This window comes from Scyliorhinus torazame, chromosome 3 (genome assembly GCF_047496885.1).
Source record: "Scyliorhinus torazame isolate Kashiwa2021f chromosome 3, sScyTor2.1, whole genome shotgun sequence".
In the NCBI taxonomy this organism is placed as follows: domain Eukaryota; kingdom Metazoa; phylum Chordata; class Chondrichthyes; order Carcharhiniformes; family Scyliorhinidae; genus Scyliorhinus; species Scyliorhinus torazame.
This window is the reverse complement of record NC_092709.1, coordinates 267,447,723-267,463,335: the sequence shown is the minus strand read 5'-3', so window position 1 is coordinate 267,463,335 and position 15,613 is coordinate 267,447,723. Positions and strand designations below refer to the sequence as shown.

Sequence of the window (15,613 nt, the reverse complement as noted above, 5' to 3'; positions counted from 1 at the left end):
CCCTCCGGGGGTTGGGACTTATACAGCCCCTCATAGAATGACTTAAACACCCGTTCACCCTCTCCGCCCTCTGTTCCATCCTTCCCTCCCCGTCCCTAATTCCTCCGATCTCTCTCGCCGCCCCCCTCTTCCTAAGTTGTTGGGCCAGCAGTCGGCTCGCCTTTTCCCCATACTCTTATTGTATTCCCTGCGCCTTCCTCCACTGCATCTCCGCCTTACCCGTGGTCAGCAGGTCAAACTCAGTCTGTAGTCTCCATCTTTCCCTGTATAACCCTTCATCCGGGGCCTCCGCATATTGCCTATCCACCCTCAGAATCTCCCCGATCAGTCTCTCCCTTTCTTTACCCTCTTCTTTCCCCTTGTGGGCTCTTGTGGAAATCAGCTCTCCCCTAACCACCGCTTTCAGCGCCTCCCATACTACTCCCACCTGGACCTCTCCATCATCGTTGACCTCTAGGTATCTTCCAATACATCCCCTCACCCTTCCACATAACCCCCTCATCTGCCAACAGTCCCATGTCTAATCTCCAAAGTGGGCGCTGCTGCTTCTCCTCTCCTAGATCCAGATCCACCCAGTGTGGGGCGTGATCTGAAACGGCTATAGCCGAATATTCCGTTCCTGACACTTTTGGGATCAGCGCCCTTCCCAGGACAAAAAAGTCTATCCGGGAGTATACTTTATGGACGTGGGAGAAGAAGGAAAACTCCTTACTCCTCGGTCTAGCAAATCTCCAGGGATCTACTCCTCCCACCTGCCCCATAAACCCCTTAAGCACCTTGGCCGCTGCCGGCCTCCTCCCGGTCCTAGATCTGGACCGGTCCAGCCCTGGGTCCAGCACCGTGTTGAAGTCTCCCCCTCCCCCCCCCCCCCCCCCCACCACCCCCAGTACCAAATTTCCCATCTCTAGGTCCGGGATGCGCCCCAACATACGCTTCATAAAACCCGAGTCATCCCAGTTCGGGGCATATACGTTCACCAGCACCACCGCCTCACCTTGCAATCTGCCACACACCATCACGTACCTGCCCCCACTGTCCGCCTCTATGGTCTTAGCCTCAAACAGTACCCGTTTCCCCACCAGTATTGCCACCCCTCTATTTTTTGCATCTAATCCGGAGTGGAAAACCTGTCCCACCCATCCTTTCCTTAATCTGACCTGATCCGCCACTTTCAGGTACATCTCTTGAAGCATAACCACAACCGCCTTCAGCCTCTTTAGGTGCGCAAATACCCTTGCCCTCTTAATCTATCAATGGGAAAAGGATAACTATGGAAAAAGTAGGGTCCACTTGGGACCAAGGGGGTAATCTGTGGGTGGAGACAGAGGATATTGTAGGATGTTAAATGAATATTTCACATCTGTCTACACCCAAGGGAATGAGGAGGCAGATATGGAACTCGGTGAGAGAGATTGAGGTTATTGAGAAAATTGGCATAGGGAGGGACACGGTATTGGAAGGTGTTGGCAGACTTAAGTGGAGAATTCCCCAGGGCTGGACGAATTGTGTCCCAGGTTACTGCCGAGGAAGGAAATTGCAGAGGCACTGATCCAAATTTTTAATTCTTTGGCCACGGGAGAGGTGCCAGAGAACTGGACAACCGCAAATGGGGTCCCATTATTTAAGGCTGCAGGGATAAGCCAGGGAATTACAGGCCAGTGAGTCTCACATTAGTGGTGGGGAAACTAATGGAGAACATTCTGAAGAGGAGAATCTAACTCCACTTGGAGAGGCAAGGTTTGATCAGGAATAGTCAGCATGGCTTTGTCAGAGGGAGGTCAATGCCTAACAAATTTGATTTAATTTTTTGAGCAGGTGTGTCGATGAGGCACTTGATGTAGTTTACGTGGATTTGAGCAAAGCATTTGACAAGGTCCCACATGGGGGACTGAAAAAAAAAGGCAAATGCACATGGGATACAGGCAAGCTTGATAAGGTGGATGCAAAGGTGGCTGAGCTGTAGAAAACAGAGTGATGACAGATGGCTGCTTTGTGACAGGAAGCCAGTGTCCAGTGGCGTACCACAGGGATCTGTGCTGGGTCCCCTATTATTTGTCATTTATAAATTGACTTAGATGACAATGTGGGGGTAGGATCAGTTAAGTCGGCAGATGACACAAGACAGCCGGGCGGTTAACAGCGCGGCTGAGTGTCTTGAGTTACAGGAAGATAAAGACGGGATGGTCAAATGGGCAGAAAGGTGGCAGAAGGAATTTAATCCTGAAAAATGAGAGATGTTACACTTTGGAAGAAGCAATTTGACACGGAAATATTCAATGAATGGCACCCACTGGGAAGTCCCAAGGAACAAAGAGACTGTGGCTTGTTTGTAAATAGATCGCTGAAGGCAGAATGGTAGGTTAATAGGGTGGTGAAAAGGGGAGGTGGTACACTTACCTTTATCAATCGTGGCATAGGTTACAAAAACAAGGAAGTCATGTTGGAGTTATATCGAACATTAGTGAGGCCACAGCTGGAGTACTGTGTGCAAATCTGGTTGCCACATTATAGGAAGGATGTGCTTGCACTGGAGGGTGCAGAGGCGTTTCACCAGAATGTTGCGTGGGATGGAACATTTTAGTTATGAAGAGAGGTTCAAGAGGGTTGAGATGTTTTCGATGGAGTAGAGAAGATGGAGGGGCAACCTGATCAAGGTGTACAAGATTTTGAGGGGCATGGACAGGGTGGATAAGAAGCAGCTGTTTCCCTTAGCTGAAGGGTAGGTTACGAGGGGACACAAGTTCAAGTTGAGGGGCAGGAGGTTCAGGGGGGACTTGAGGAAACATTTTATCCAGAGGGTGGCGACAGTCTGGAACGCACTGCCTGGGAGGGTGGTAGAGGTGGGATGCCTCACATCCTTTAAAAAGTACCTGGATGTCTTAACATTCGAGGCTATGGGACAAGTGCTGTCAAATAGGATTAGGATTGGCAGCGGTGCAGACTCGATGGGCCGAAGAGCATTTTCTGCACTGTATTTTCTGTGATTCTGAGAATATATGCATCACCACCAAATTCAAATTAATTGAGTACAACACACTTCTTGCATATTCAGGCACTCTATTCTCAATTCTTTTTTTGCTTTTTCTAACTGCTCATCTATGAACGTTCACCCTAAACCAATTTGCCTATAATTTGTCTTATCCCCACCCGCCCTCCCCTGCTGAACAGTGTACAGATTTTCTAACCCGCTAAATCCCTTCTATCCCTCCTCCACCATCACCCCCCCAAACCAGACGTTTGGAAAACTATTTGGCCCCATCACTCCTTAACCTCCATTATCATTCTGGGATGCATTCCAAATCTTTTACCAAAAATTTATCTTTCATTAGTCTTACTGACTTCAAGTTTCATTTTGAAATCTGCATAGCAGCCACACACCATGCTGACACTACACATTCTCATTCAACACAAGATGGTCCCTACCTCCATGACCACCCTCTTCATTTCTATGCTTACAAAGTCCTCTGTTTTGTATTAATTTGCCAGTCTAGTTTCATATTTAGTTTTATATTTAGCCATACGTCTACAATACTTCTTGTTCATTGCCCTTACACTGATCACAAGTGTGTAAAATTCCTTTAGAATCATAGGTATTGGTCTCACTGTTATGGCACACTTTTACTCCGTTTGAATCTGACTTTATTTTTAGTCAACCTTGCACTGCTGATTTTCATTTGCTTTACTTGGTTCAGTTAATCTGTGGTAAAGCCCCACCACCCTGCTAAAATTAGCCAAGATACAATCCAATACCTTTATCTTTGATCCTTCTTTCTCCATTTCCAATATGAGCATTTGGATTTTTAAAAAACATATCTTCACACTTCCCTTTGGGGAATAGTGGTGAAGTGGTGGACCGGATTCAGGAGCTGATTATCAACCCATTGAACCGTGTTACGCACATTCCTTCCATGGCCAACAAGTCAGAGTATTGGACTTGGGTCTGGATATTCTGGTAGACACCACTACTGTGCCACAAATCCTCCAACATTAGGATGACATTTCCCAAATGTTCGCCAACTTACCTAAACTACATCCTCCCTTGTTGGGTATTTAACAGAGGAATTCTCCACCAGCTCTCTCAATTACAAAATCCCTTCCAATTTGGCCACAATCTCTCCCAGGAACACAGGAAAGCATGACACTGCATTCCCTGATTATGGAATCCCCCCCCCCCCCCAAACTCAGTATTGTAAATCTCACTTTCAATTTTGTTCTCTACCCCCCCCCCCTCCAAACTCAGTATCGTAAATCTCACTTTCAATTTTGTTCCTCTTATTCAATGGTCCATAAAATACTCCCAAATAGATTCCATTTAGTGGAATCACTAAATCCAGGAATATTGGAATTCCAGTCTCAATGAAGTTGATCAAAGTTAGCCCAGGTCCTTTCATTATAATTGATATCTTGAGGTTCCCATTTCATTTTCCCCATATTGCAACCTCAACCCTTTTATACTCAGTATCTCATTCTCTCTCCCCCCATTCTCTTCCCTACATTTCCTTTCAGTTGAACGGTTTTTCACGGTACAATCAACAACTGATTGGACAATTAACCACCGATCGGACTCATACCTGCTAAGTTGTGAAAGGGAGCTGCTGGGCAATTCAATGGTCTGGTTCAAGCTGGTCAAACTAGCAGAATGTTGTGATACTGGAGGCAGGAGTGAAGCAGTGGACACACCAGTGGATAGCGAACTCACACTTTGTAAAGATTGCGACTCAGCTGATTTCACAGTGGACATATTGTAGCTGGAAAAAAACCAAGTTGTTTTCTATTTGTAATATTTCACTCCTGCAATTACAAATTGCTTCACAAACAAAAATAAGATGATGCTTAACCAATAATAAAAAGGCTGTATTTTATTTTTAAATATATTGGATGAAAAACAGAAACGATTTTAAACAGTTACAACTAAGCTCATAATTCTGAAAGTTCTAATGATTAAATTCAATGCTTCAACATGAAACACACTGCCACAAGCAATCATTTCATTTTCAAACAAGTCATGCAGACCTGACCAGATAATTGACTGTCGCTGCAAGACAGACGATTAAAACCAAACTTTCTTTTAGTGAAAACTATCTATTAGCAACATATATTTTTGTCTCCAATAATTATTGGTGGCAGTTTTAAACTGTAGCTTGCATATCATCATGATGCAATGCCATAAAACTAATTGTATTATTTTTGATGCCCAAAGACAGAAGCACAAAATTCAATGGATGCAAAACCAACAGGGGACTGACTTGGACCACTGCAGAAGTACGGAACAAAGCAACACCACCCGTCCACACAGCTGTGGGTATGCAGTATTCCTGAATTACTCGTTCCACTATACAAGGGCAATGCTCCATACCATTACCAGGAAGGGTTGGCTTTTCAGAAGGCGTCTCACTCACAGACTCAAAACTAGATGTTAATGAACTCTCAACATACCCAATGTTCTACTGTTCTAGATGCTCCAATGAAAACTCAATATGCCAGAAAGACCCAACAAAACAATGTACAGCCAAAATTATTTGTTCAGGTCACATCCTAAATAAACAGCGTAATGTACATCATGCAATACTGCAAGAAGTCCATGTCTCTACAAAGACCGTTTAAATCAGGGGCATAATCTTCTGGTGCTATTTTCTAGAGGATCTGCATCCATTTACAACCACATACAGTAATTTATACCCATTCAATATTTATATTGATGAGTTACAGCTTAAGGGATGTATAATGAAAGCGCCAAACAATATTATGGTCTCCATTATCCTGGTCATAACCTCTAGTATTGCAGCCCAGTTTAGCTGGACTTGCTGCTGGGTTCCCAGAGATAGCTTTAAGAGATAATACACGCACTTTGATTTTTCCAAAAATTCCTTAGGTTAGACTAGAGAAGGGTCCCATCAGATTGGAAGTTAGCAAGTGTCACAGTATTTTCAAAAAAGGGAGAGGAAACAATGAACTATAGGCCAGGTATCCTTACATTAGTCATTGTGAAAATGCTGGAATTGGTTATGAAGGAAGCCATAAAATCCACTTCGAAAAGCGTTGTATGGTTAGAGCTAGCCAAAATGGATTTACTGAAGGGAAATCTGCTGTACAAAATATATTAGTTTATTAGGAGGCAAGGGCTCATGAATTGTAGGTAATATATTTTCAAAAATAAATTTAAGAGTACCCAATTCATTTTTTTCCAATTAAGGGCAATTTAGTGTGGCCAATCCACCTACCCTGCACGTCTCTGGGTTGTGGGGGCAAAACCAATGCAAAACACGGGAGAATGTGCAAACTCCACCACCCAGAGCCAGGATCGAACCTGGGTACGCAGCGCTGTGAGGCAGCACTGCTGACCACTGGGCCACCGTTCTGTCCCCAATTGCAGGTAATATATTGGCATGGATAGAGGATTGCCAAACAGACAGGAAGCAGAGAGTGGATGCCAACAGGGCATTTTTAAGTTAGCAGGCAGTGAATAGAGAGTGCCTCAAGAATCAGTGCTGGAGCCTCAGCTATTTACAATCTATACTACCAATTTTACTCTTCATCCACGTTGCTAATGATACAAAGCTAGGTGGAAAGATAAGTTGTGGGCATGTCATGGAAAGGCTACAAAGAGATATGGATAGGTTAAGCGAACGGACAAAACGTTCAAAGAGACATGGATGTACTCATACAAGGATAGTTAGTATCTAGGTATAGCAAGCAATTAGGGAAGGCAACTTGGCATGCTTGCCTTTATTTCAAGGGAATTGGAGTACACTACCTGAAATTTATAATCTGCACCCATCAATTGGTCATAGGAAACAAAACTGTATGCAACTTAACTAATCAGGAAAGTACAGATACGTGGACTTCCGGGTGCGGCTATGCAGAGCTAGGTCGCTATATTCGGCAGCTCCTGCTTGGAACGGACTTTTGGGCTCTTTTACAGGGCCCCCCCACGGCATTTGTTTGACATTTCCCGGTGTGGGAAGAAGGCTGCAATATTCCCCCGACAGTGTCCCCCAGGAAGGGGTATGTCTCTTGGTTGCCAGACACACGCAGAAACAGTAAAAGATTTGCTGCAACTGCAGGATAAACAGGGCCCTCTTCCAGCATGCAGGCGGGGGAAGGGCAAGCTTAAAGCTGCAAGCTGACCTGAGTGGCCTGTATCAAAAGTGAATTCTAGCAGCAGAGGGAACAACTGTGAAAAGACCTCATCAAGGCCACTGAAGGGACTTCCGGTTGCGGTGATGCCTAGCTAGCCGCACGCTTCGGCGGCTCCAGCTCCGACGGACCCTTCGGGCTCTTTTAAGAGCCCCAACGGGGAATTTTTCGACGACGCAACCCGGTGTGGGGCGTGTGAGAAGGGAGTCCCCCCCCAAACGAAGGAGGAAAAAACCGGCGGCGGCGCTGCAGCGCGAGGAATCGTCGACCAAAGGGTCAGAAAGAGAGAAGTACAAGATGGCGGCGGAGAAAGCGCAGGCGACATGGGGGCCTGAGCATGAAATTGTGAGACGGTGCGTGGAGCTGCTGAAGAGGGAGGTGCTGACCCCGTTGCTACAGGCAATTGAGGGGCTCAAGGGAGACATTAAAGACCCAGGAGACAGAGCTCCGTGTGGTGGAGCAGAAGGTGACAGATATTGACGACGAGATCCTGGGCCTGGCGGTTAAGACACAGACGCACGAGGCACTTCTATAAAAGTGTACTGAAAGGATCGAAGCCCTAGAAAATGGAGCCGCGAAGGAAGAACCTTCGGATACTGGGTCTCCCTGAGGGGTGTGGAAGGAGTAGACTGTGGAGCGTACGCAAGTACGATGCTGAGCTCACTGATGGGTGCTGAGGCCCCTACGGGCCCCTTGGAGGTGGAGTGGGCAAATCGGATTCCGGCGAGAAGACCAAAAGCGGGAGAACCACCCAGGGCGATAATCGTGCGATTTTACCGCCTTAAGGATAGAGAAGAGGTCCTGAGATGGGCTAAAAAGGTGCGGAGTAGCAGATGGGAGAATGCAGTGGTACGGGTATACCAGGATTGGAGTGTGGAGGTGGCGAGAAGGAGGGCGAGCTTCAACCGAGCCAGAGGTGTTGCATAAAAGGAAGGTGAAGTTCGGGATGCTGCAGCCGGCAAGACTATGGGTCACGTATCAGGAGAGACACCATTATTTCGAGACGGCGGAGGAAGCATGGACCTTCATCAAAGAAGAGAAATTGGATCGGAACTGAGGCTGCAGGAAATGTTATTGTTAATGTTACGGTGGAAGTTAATTGAGAAGTAAACAGGGAAGGGGGGAGACATTGGGGAAATGTGGGCGCCGGTGAGGGGGGAAAGACGGGACATAGTTGGAGAATGGGGAAGGGGAGGGGGGAGGGGAAAGGGAGCTGCGCCATAAGAGGCGGGTCAGGTAAAGGGATGTTCCCGCACCAGAAAGAATAAGGCGGGAAGACAGGCGCAAGGGAGTTCCCCACATGGGGGGGGTCGAGGAGTGAGCAGGAGTAGCCGGGGTCAGTTGAAGTCAGCTGACTTACGGAAGTAATATGGGGGGAGCAATCATGCTAGAAAGAGATCTAGCGGGGAGGGGGGGGGGGGGGGGGGGGGGGGGGGGTGGGGGGGGGGGGGGGGGGAGTGGGAGGGGGTGGGGAGGGGGAGGGGACAACTGGGTTGCTGCTGCGGAAATCCAAAAGGAAATGGGCTAAAGAGTGGTGTGGGCGGGGATGGTGTGCGACGCTGGGGGAGCGAGCGGGAGCGCGGAGGCGGGATATGGGACTGGCCTAGAGAAGGTAATGGCTAGTCGACACGGAGGGGGGGCAGGTAGCCCCCCTAGTGAGGCTGATCACGTGGAACGTGAGAGGCCTGAACGGACCGATAAAAAGGGCCAGAGTGCTCGCGCATTTGAAAGGACTAAGGGCAGACGTGGTTATGCTCCAAGAGACGCACCTAAAGGTGGCGGACCCAAGTTAGGCTAAGGAAAGGATGGGTGGGACAGGTGTTCCACTCAGGACTGGACGCAAAGAATAGAGGGGTGGCCATTTTGGTGGGGAAACAGGTCGCATTTGAAGCAAAGAACATCGTAGCAGATAGCGGAGGTAGATATGTAATGGTGAGTGGCAGGCTGAACGGAATGGAGGTCGTGTTGGTTAACGTGTATGCCCCAAACTGGGACGATGCGGGATTTATGAGACGGATGCTGGGGCGTATACCGGACCTGGAGGTAGGAAACTTGATTTTAGGAGGGGACTTTAATACGGTGCTGGACCCGGGGCTAGATAGATCCAGCTCAAGGACCGAAGAAGGCCGGCAGCGGCCAAGGTACTTAAGGGGTTTATGGACCAAATGGGGGGAGTGGATCCATGGCGATTTCTTAGACCTAGGGCGAGGGAGTTTTCCTTCTTCTCCCATGTCCATAAAGTGTACTCCCGGATAGATTTTTTTGTTTTGGGAAGGTCGTTGATCTCTAGGGTGGAAGAAGCTGAGTACTCAGCCATAAGCGGTTTCGGATCATGCCCCCACATTGGGTGGACCTGGAATTAGGAGAGGAAAGGGAGCAGAGAACACTCTGGCGATTAGATGTGGGACTGATGGCGGATGAGGGAGTGTGTGCAAGAGTGCGGGGGTGTATTGAGAGATATCTGGAGGTCAAATGACGACGGCGAGGTCCCTGTTGGGAGTGGTATGGGAAGCACTAAAAGCGGTGGTCAGAGGAGAGCTGATCTCCATTGGGGCCCACAAAAGGAAAACAGAGGCCAAGGAAAGGGAAAGATTACTGGGGGAGATTTTAAGGGTGGATAGGGAATTTGCAGAGACCCCGGAGGAGGAATTGTACAGGGAGAGGAGACGACTCCAGACGGAATTTGACCTTCTGACCACCAGAAAGGCGGAGGTACTGTGGAGGAAGGCACAGGGGAGGAGGTATGAATATGGGGAAAAGGCGAGTCGCCTGTTGGCTCATCAATTGCGAAAGAGGGCAGCAGCGAGGGAGATAGGAGGAATTAGGAGACGAAAGGGGAGACACGGTGCGAAGTGCAGGAAAGATAAATGAGGTGTTCAAGACCTTCTATGAGGAACTGTATAGGTCTCAACCCCCAGAGGGAGAGGAGGGGATGCGGCAGTTCCTGGACCAATTGAGGTTCCCGAAAAGTGGAGGGAGCGGGGGGTGGTAGGCCTGGGGGGCACCGATTGGGGTGGACGAGGTTATTAAGGGACTGGGAAGCATGCAAGCAGGGAAGCGCCCCAGGACCAGACGGGTTCCCGGTGGAGTATTACAGAAAATATGTGGACTTGTTGGCCCCGTTGATGGTGAGGACGTTCAATGAGGCCAGGAAAGGGGGGACTCTACCCCGACGATGTCGGAGGCGACGATATCGTTAATTTTGAAGAGGGATAAAGATCCCGTTGCAGTGCGGGTCCTTTCGACCCATTTCATTGTTGAACGTGGACGCCAAATTGTTGGCAAAGGTACTGGCATCGAGGATAGAGGACTGTGTCCCGGGGGTGGTGCACGAAGACCAGACAGGGTTCGTAAAAGGAGACAACTGAATGTTAACCTGCGGACGACTATTAGGGGTGATAATGATGCCCCCAGTGGAGGGGGAGGCAGAGATAGTGGCGGCAATGGACGCAGAGAAGGCATTTGATAGGGTGGAGTGGGAGTATTTATGGGAAGTGTTAAGGAGGTTTGGGTTTGGGAACGGGTTTATTAGCTGGGTTAGACTTCTTTATGGGGCTCCAATGGCAAAGCGTAGTTACAGGTTGACATAGATCGGAGTATTTCCGACTATATAGGGGAACAAGACAGGGATGCCCGCTGTCTCCATTGTTGTTCGCGTTGGCAACTGAACCTCTGGCCATGGCGTTGAGAGACTCCAGGAAATGGAGAGGGGTGATTAGAGGGGGAGAAGAACACCGAGTCTTGTTATATGCGGATGACCTATTGTTATACGTGTCGGACCCAGCGGGGGGAATGATAGAGGTTATGCAAATTTTGAGGGGGTTCGGGGATTTCTCTGGGTATAGGCTAAACAATGGGGGAAGAGTGAATTATTTGTAGTGATACATCCAGGGGACCAGAGTAGAGAGATAGAAGGCTTGCCTCTAAGGAAAGTGGAAAGAAACTTCCGATACCTGGGGATTCAGATCGCTAGGAGCTGGGGAACCTTGCACCAGACTTAATCTGACACGGTTGGTAGAACAAATGGAGGAGGACTTCAAGAGGTGGGACAAGCAGCCTCTATCGCTGGCGGGCAGGGTGCAAGCAATTAAGATGATGGTCCTCCCGAGGTCTTATTTGTATTTCAATGTCTCCCTATACTAATCACCAAGACCTTTTTTAATAAAATAGACAGGAGCATCACGAGCTTCGTGTGGGCAGGGAAAGTTCCGAGAGTAAGGAGGGGGTTCCTTCAGCGTAGTAGGGACAGAGGAGGATCGGCACTACCGAACTTGGGCGATTACTATCGGGCCGCCAATGTGGCAATGATACGTAAATGGATGATGGAGGGTGAGGGAGCGGCGTGGGAAAGACTGGAGAGAAAGTCCTGTAAAGGGACGAGTTTAGAGGCGCTGGTGACGGCGCCGCTACCGTTCTCACCTAAAAAGTTTACCACGAACCCGGTGGTGGCGGCAACATTGAATATCTGGGGACAGTGGAGGCGACAGAGAGGGGTGCGGGGAGCCCTGGTGGTGGGTCCCCAATCAGGAACAACCATAGGTTCGCCCCAGGAAGAATGGATGGAGGATTTCAGAGCTGGGTTCCAGTTGGGAATTAGGAGGGTGGGAGATTTATTTATAGATGGGACTTTTGCGAGCTTGGGAGCATTGGAGGAAAAGTATAAGTTGCCCCGGGGAAATTTCTTGAGATATATGCAGGTGAGGGCATTTACTAGACAACAGGTGAGGGAATTTCCGTTGCTCCCGACACAGGGGATACAGGACAGGGTGCTTTCAGGGGTGTGGGTCGGAGAGGGCAAGGTGTCAGAGATTTACCGAGAGATGAGGAAGAGGGGGAGGAGTCGGTGGGCGAACTAAAAGGGAAAGTGGGAAGAAGAACTAGGGAGGAGATAGAGGAGGGTATGTGGGCTGATGCCCTAAGCAGGGTAAATTCCTCTTCCTCATGCGCCAGGCTTAGCCTGATTCAATTTAAGGTGCTACATAGAGCACACATAACGGGAGCAAGATTGAGCAGGTTCTTTGGAGTGGAGGGACAAATGTGGGAGGTGTGGCGGGAGCCCCGGCAAACCACGCACATATGTTTTGGGCATGCCCGGCACTGGAAGGGTATTGGAAGGGAGTGACGGGAGTGATTTCGCGGGTTGGTGAAGGCCCGGGTCAAACCAGGCTGGGGGTTAGCTCTATTTGGAGTTGCGGAAGAGCCGGGAGTGCAGGAGGGCGAAAGAGGCCGACGTTGTGGCCTTTGCGTCCCTAGTAGCCCGGCGCAGGATCCTACTCATGTGGAAGGAGGCGAAACCCCCCGGACTGGGAGGCCTGGGTAAATGATATGGCGGGGTTCATTAAACTGGAGCAGATAAAGTTTGCCCTGAGAGGATCGGCTCAAGGGTTCACCAGGCGGTGGCAGCCATTTCTCGACTACCTAGGGGAACGTTAGAGGGAAGACAGGTGACCAGCAGCAGCAACCCCAGGGGGAGGGGGGGGGGGGGGGGGGGGGGGGGGGGGGGGGTTTAGTTTAGGTCAAAGATAAAGGGGTTTTGTTACTTGTGTATTGTTTAAAATTTCTGTATTGTTATTGTTGCGTTTGCTTTGTAAGAGGGGAAAAATTGTTGTTTGGGAAAAAAATTTCAATAAAACATTTATAAAAAAAAAAGGAAAGTACAGATACAAAAGAATGCTAGGGTCATGGTTTGATTGACTGAGAAAAGTTTTAGAAAAATATTACATGGTATTTACAGCACAGAAACATGGGCCATTTTGGCCCAACAGTCACTGCTGATTAAAACTATTTCCTCACATACCAAAATGCATTCAATTATGGTGCAAAAGGTAAATAAATTATTGGTTCATAATGAAAGGTAGATTGATTGAGCCTTTGGCCATCACATTGATGCAGTTCGGGGGTGTAAAGGAGGATAGTGCGGGTGGTGGAGCATAGGTAATCTTTGTACGTGGAAAACTTGCTATTGTATGTGTTGGAACAGAGTACGTTGACGGTGGGAAGGTATACTGCAGCTGCTTCGAGGGTTTGGGTCTTTTTTAGGGTACGAGATAAATTTTGGACAAAAGCAAATATTTTGTGTCCCAACCGGGGGGGTGGGGGGGGGGGGGTGGGGGGGACTTGCCATTCCGTATGGTGGCGATCCACTTTAGATACCGGGGGGTTGCAGGTGGCACAGGATTGGGGGGGAGGCTCTGTAGATATATTAGTGGTTAGGTGGAGAGGGAGTGAAAGCGGATTTGGCAAGGTGGAATGGTCTTCCTCAATCGTTGCAGGTCGGGTACAGGCAATTACGATGAATGTGTTGCTGTGGTTTTTTATTCATTTTTCAGCGCCTGCCGATCATTTTGCCAAAGGTGTTTATTAAGAAAAAAAGATTACCTCGTTTAATTTGGGGGGGGGGGGGGTGGGGGTGAGGAGGAGGGAGAGAGAGACAGAGAGAGAGAGAGAGAGAGAGAGAGAGAGAGAGAGAGAGAGAGAGAGAGAGAGAGAGAGAGAGAGAGAGAGAGAAGGTGGCTACGATTAGGCAGGTGCTGTTGCAGAGAGGACCGGCGGTCGGGTGGGGGGCTCCCAAATTACTGAATTATTACTAGGCGGCAAATGCTGAGAAGGCGAGGAGCTGGGTGGGTGGGGTTAGAATGGAGGAAGAGTCTGTGCAGGGGGCCGGGGTGAGGGCATTGGCAACAGCGCCATTCCCGATGGCCCCGGGTAAATATTCGGGGAGTCCAACGTTGAAGATCTGGAGACAGTTGCACCAGCACTTTAAGTTGTGGGTGGGGTCAAGGGAAATGCCGATTCGGGGGAATCATACATTTGAGGACGTGGGGATGTGAGTTTTCAGAGATAGAGGGAGAGAGGAGTAAGGGTATTAAAGGATTTTGTTTCTGGGAGGCCAAGTTTGCGAGGCTGGAGGAGCTGGGGGAGAAACATGGGTTGGGGCAGGGGAGATGTTTAGATATGTGTAGGTCTGAGATTTCGATAGGAAGGAGGTACAGAGATTTCCGGTGCGCCGGCCCCCACACTGTTGGGACGAGATACTGATGACGGGGAATGGAGAAGGGGGGTGGTATTGGCCATTTTTGGGGTGATGCTGGGGGAAAGATAAGGTATCGCTGGAGGGGATTAAGGTGAAGTGGGAGGAAGAGTTGGGGGAGGGTATGGAGGAGGGGTTTGTGGTGTGAGGTGCTCCGGAGAGTGAATGAATGCCTCAACTTTGTGCGCGAGGCTGGGGCTGATACAGTTAAGGTGGTGTATAGGGTGCTCCTCACAAGGGACGCCTCTCCGCCCCGTGCCTCGGCGTGGCGGGGGTGCGGCTGCTGGAGTTCTTATCATTCGAGAAAGTGAAGTTCGAGTGGAGGGGAAGGATGGAAGGGTTCTACAACTCATGGGCTTTGTTTATCATGCATTTTCAAGAATTGGATGATGTTGAATATTTGGTGGTGGTGCGGGGGGGGGGGGGGGGGGGGGAGGTGGGGGGAATGTATAAGTAATTGGTGATTATGCGTGGGTTGATGGTGGATTCCAGATTCTTTTTCTTTGGTGTTTTGTATTTAAAATGTTGGGGGGCTGTTTGGGATAAAGTGATTGTTGGCCAGGGGATTGCCATTGTATTTGTTGGTGGGTGTAAATTTGATGAAAATGTGAAAATGGAAAATAATTTTTTTTTTTTTTTTTTTTTTTTTTTAAACGAGGGGGAGATTGTATTATTGTATGAGGCACTGGACAGATCCCAATATTCAGCGTGGTGAATGAATCTCCAAGATGTGTGTTCTTGAGAGGAGAGATGCATGAAATGAAATAGAACCAGTAAGGTTGAGGAAAGGCTACATAACCAATCCTTTTTACTTTGAGGCAATGCTTCTGACTTGAAGAGTGTATTCATGACTTAAATTATTGATCTCCACAATTATGCATTACTGTTCAAATAGGGTGTCATTCTCCCTCATATATACATTACTGCACTTTGGAAGCCAACCTCAGTTATTTAGCGAACCATGTCCAAGTTGCTAAAAGATGCTTACATCAAAAAAAAATTGTATTTAGTGTACAATTACATTTTTTTTTTAAATTATACTTTGGATGAAAGTTGCCTTATTAAAATACCAAACTACATAACATGGGATGATGGAAGTGAGAATTTTACTAACCCTGCAAAACTGAAGCAGAACCAGAAGTATTGTTCAAGGTCCTTATACAAGTAGTTAAAATCTACAAGAGATCCATTTTAAACTGTCATTCTGCACAAAAATGAAATCACAATTTTGACACATGCTGTTACAATACGTTTACATGCTAGCATTGACAACTTATTAAATACTCACCTTCAAGTGCCTGTTGTGTCCCATGACCATTCTGTAAACCAAAGATACAAATGTCTCACTGGAGTTATAAGGATATCTTATAGAAGAAATGTATTTTGCTAACTATAACAAAAGCAAACCACTATTGATGTGATACGCAAATTAAAACAATGCTGAAA

The 15,613-nt window shown here is 48.1% G+C and overlaps 1 protein-coding gene across 1 annotated transcript in view; it reads right to left on the bottom strand.

Moving 5' to 3' along the window:
- The window catches only part of ubap2a (ubiquitin associated protein 2a), a 253,109-nt gene that overhangs the window by 55,958 nt on the left and 181,538 nt on the right, over nt 1–15,613 (bottom strand). Inside the window, 3 exon segments of the mRNA XM_072497225.1 lie at nt 4,572–4,734; nt 4,737–4,748; nt 15,456–15,486. Coding sequence (XP_072353326.1) covers nt 4,572–4,734; nt 4,737–4,748; nt 15,456–15,486 — 206 coding nt within the window.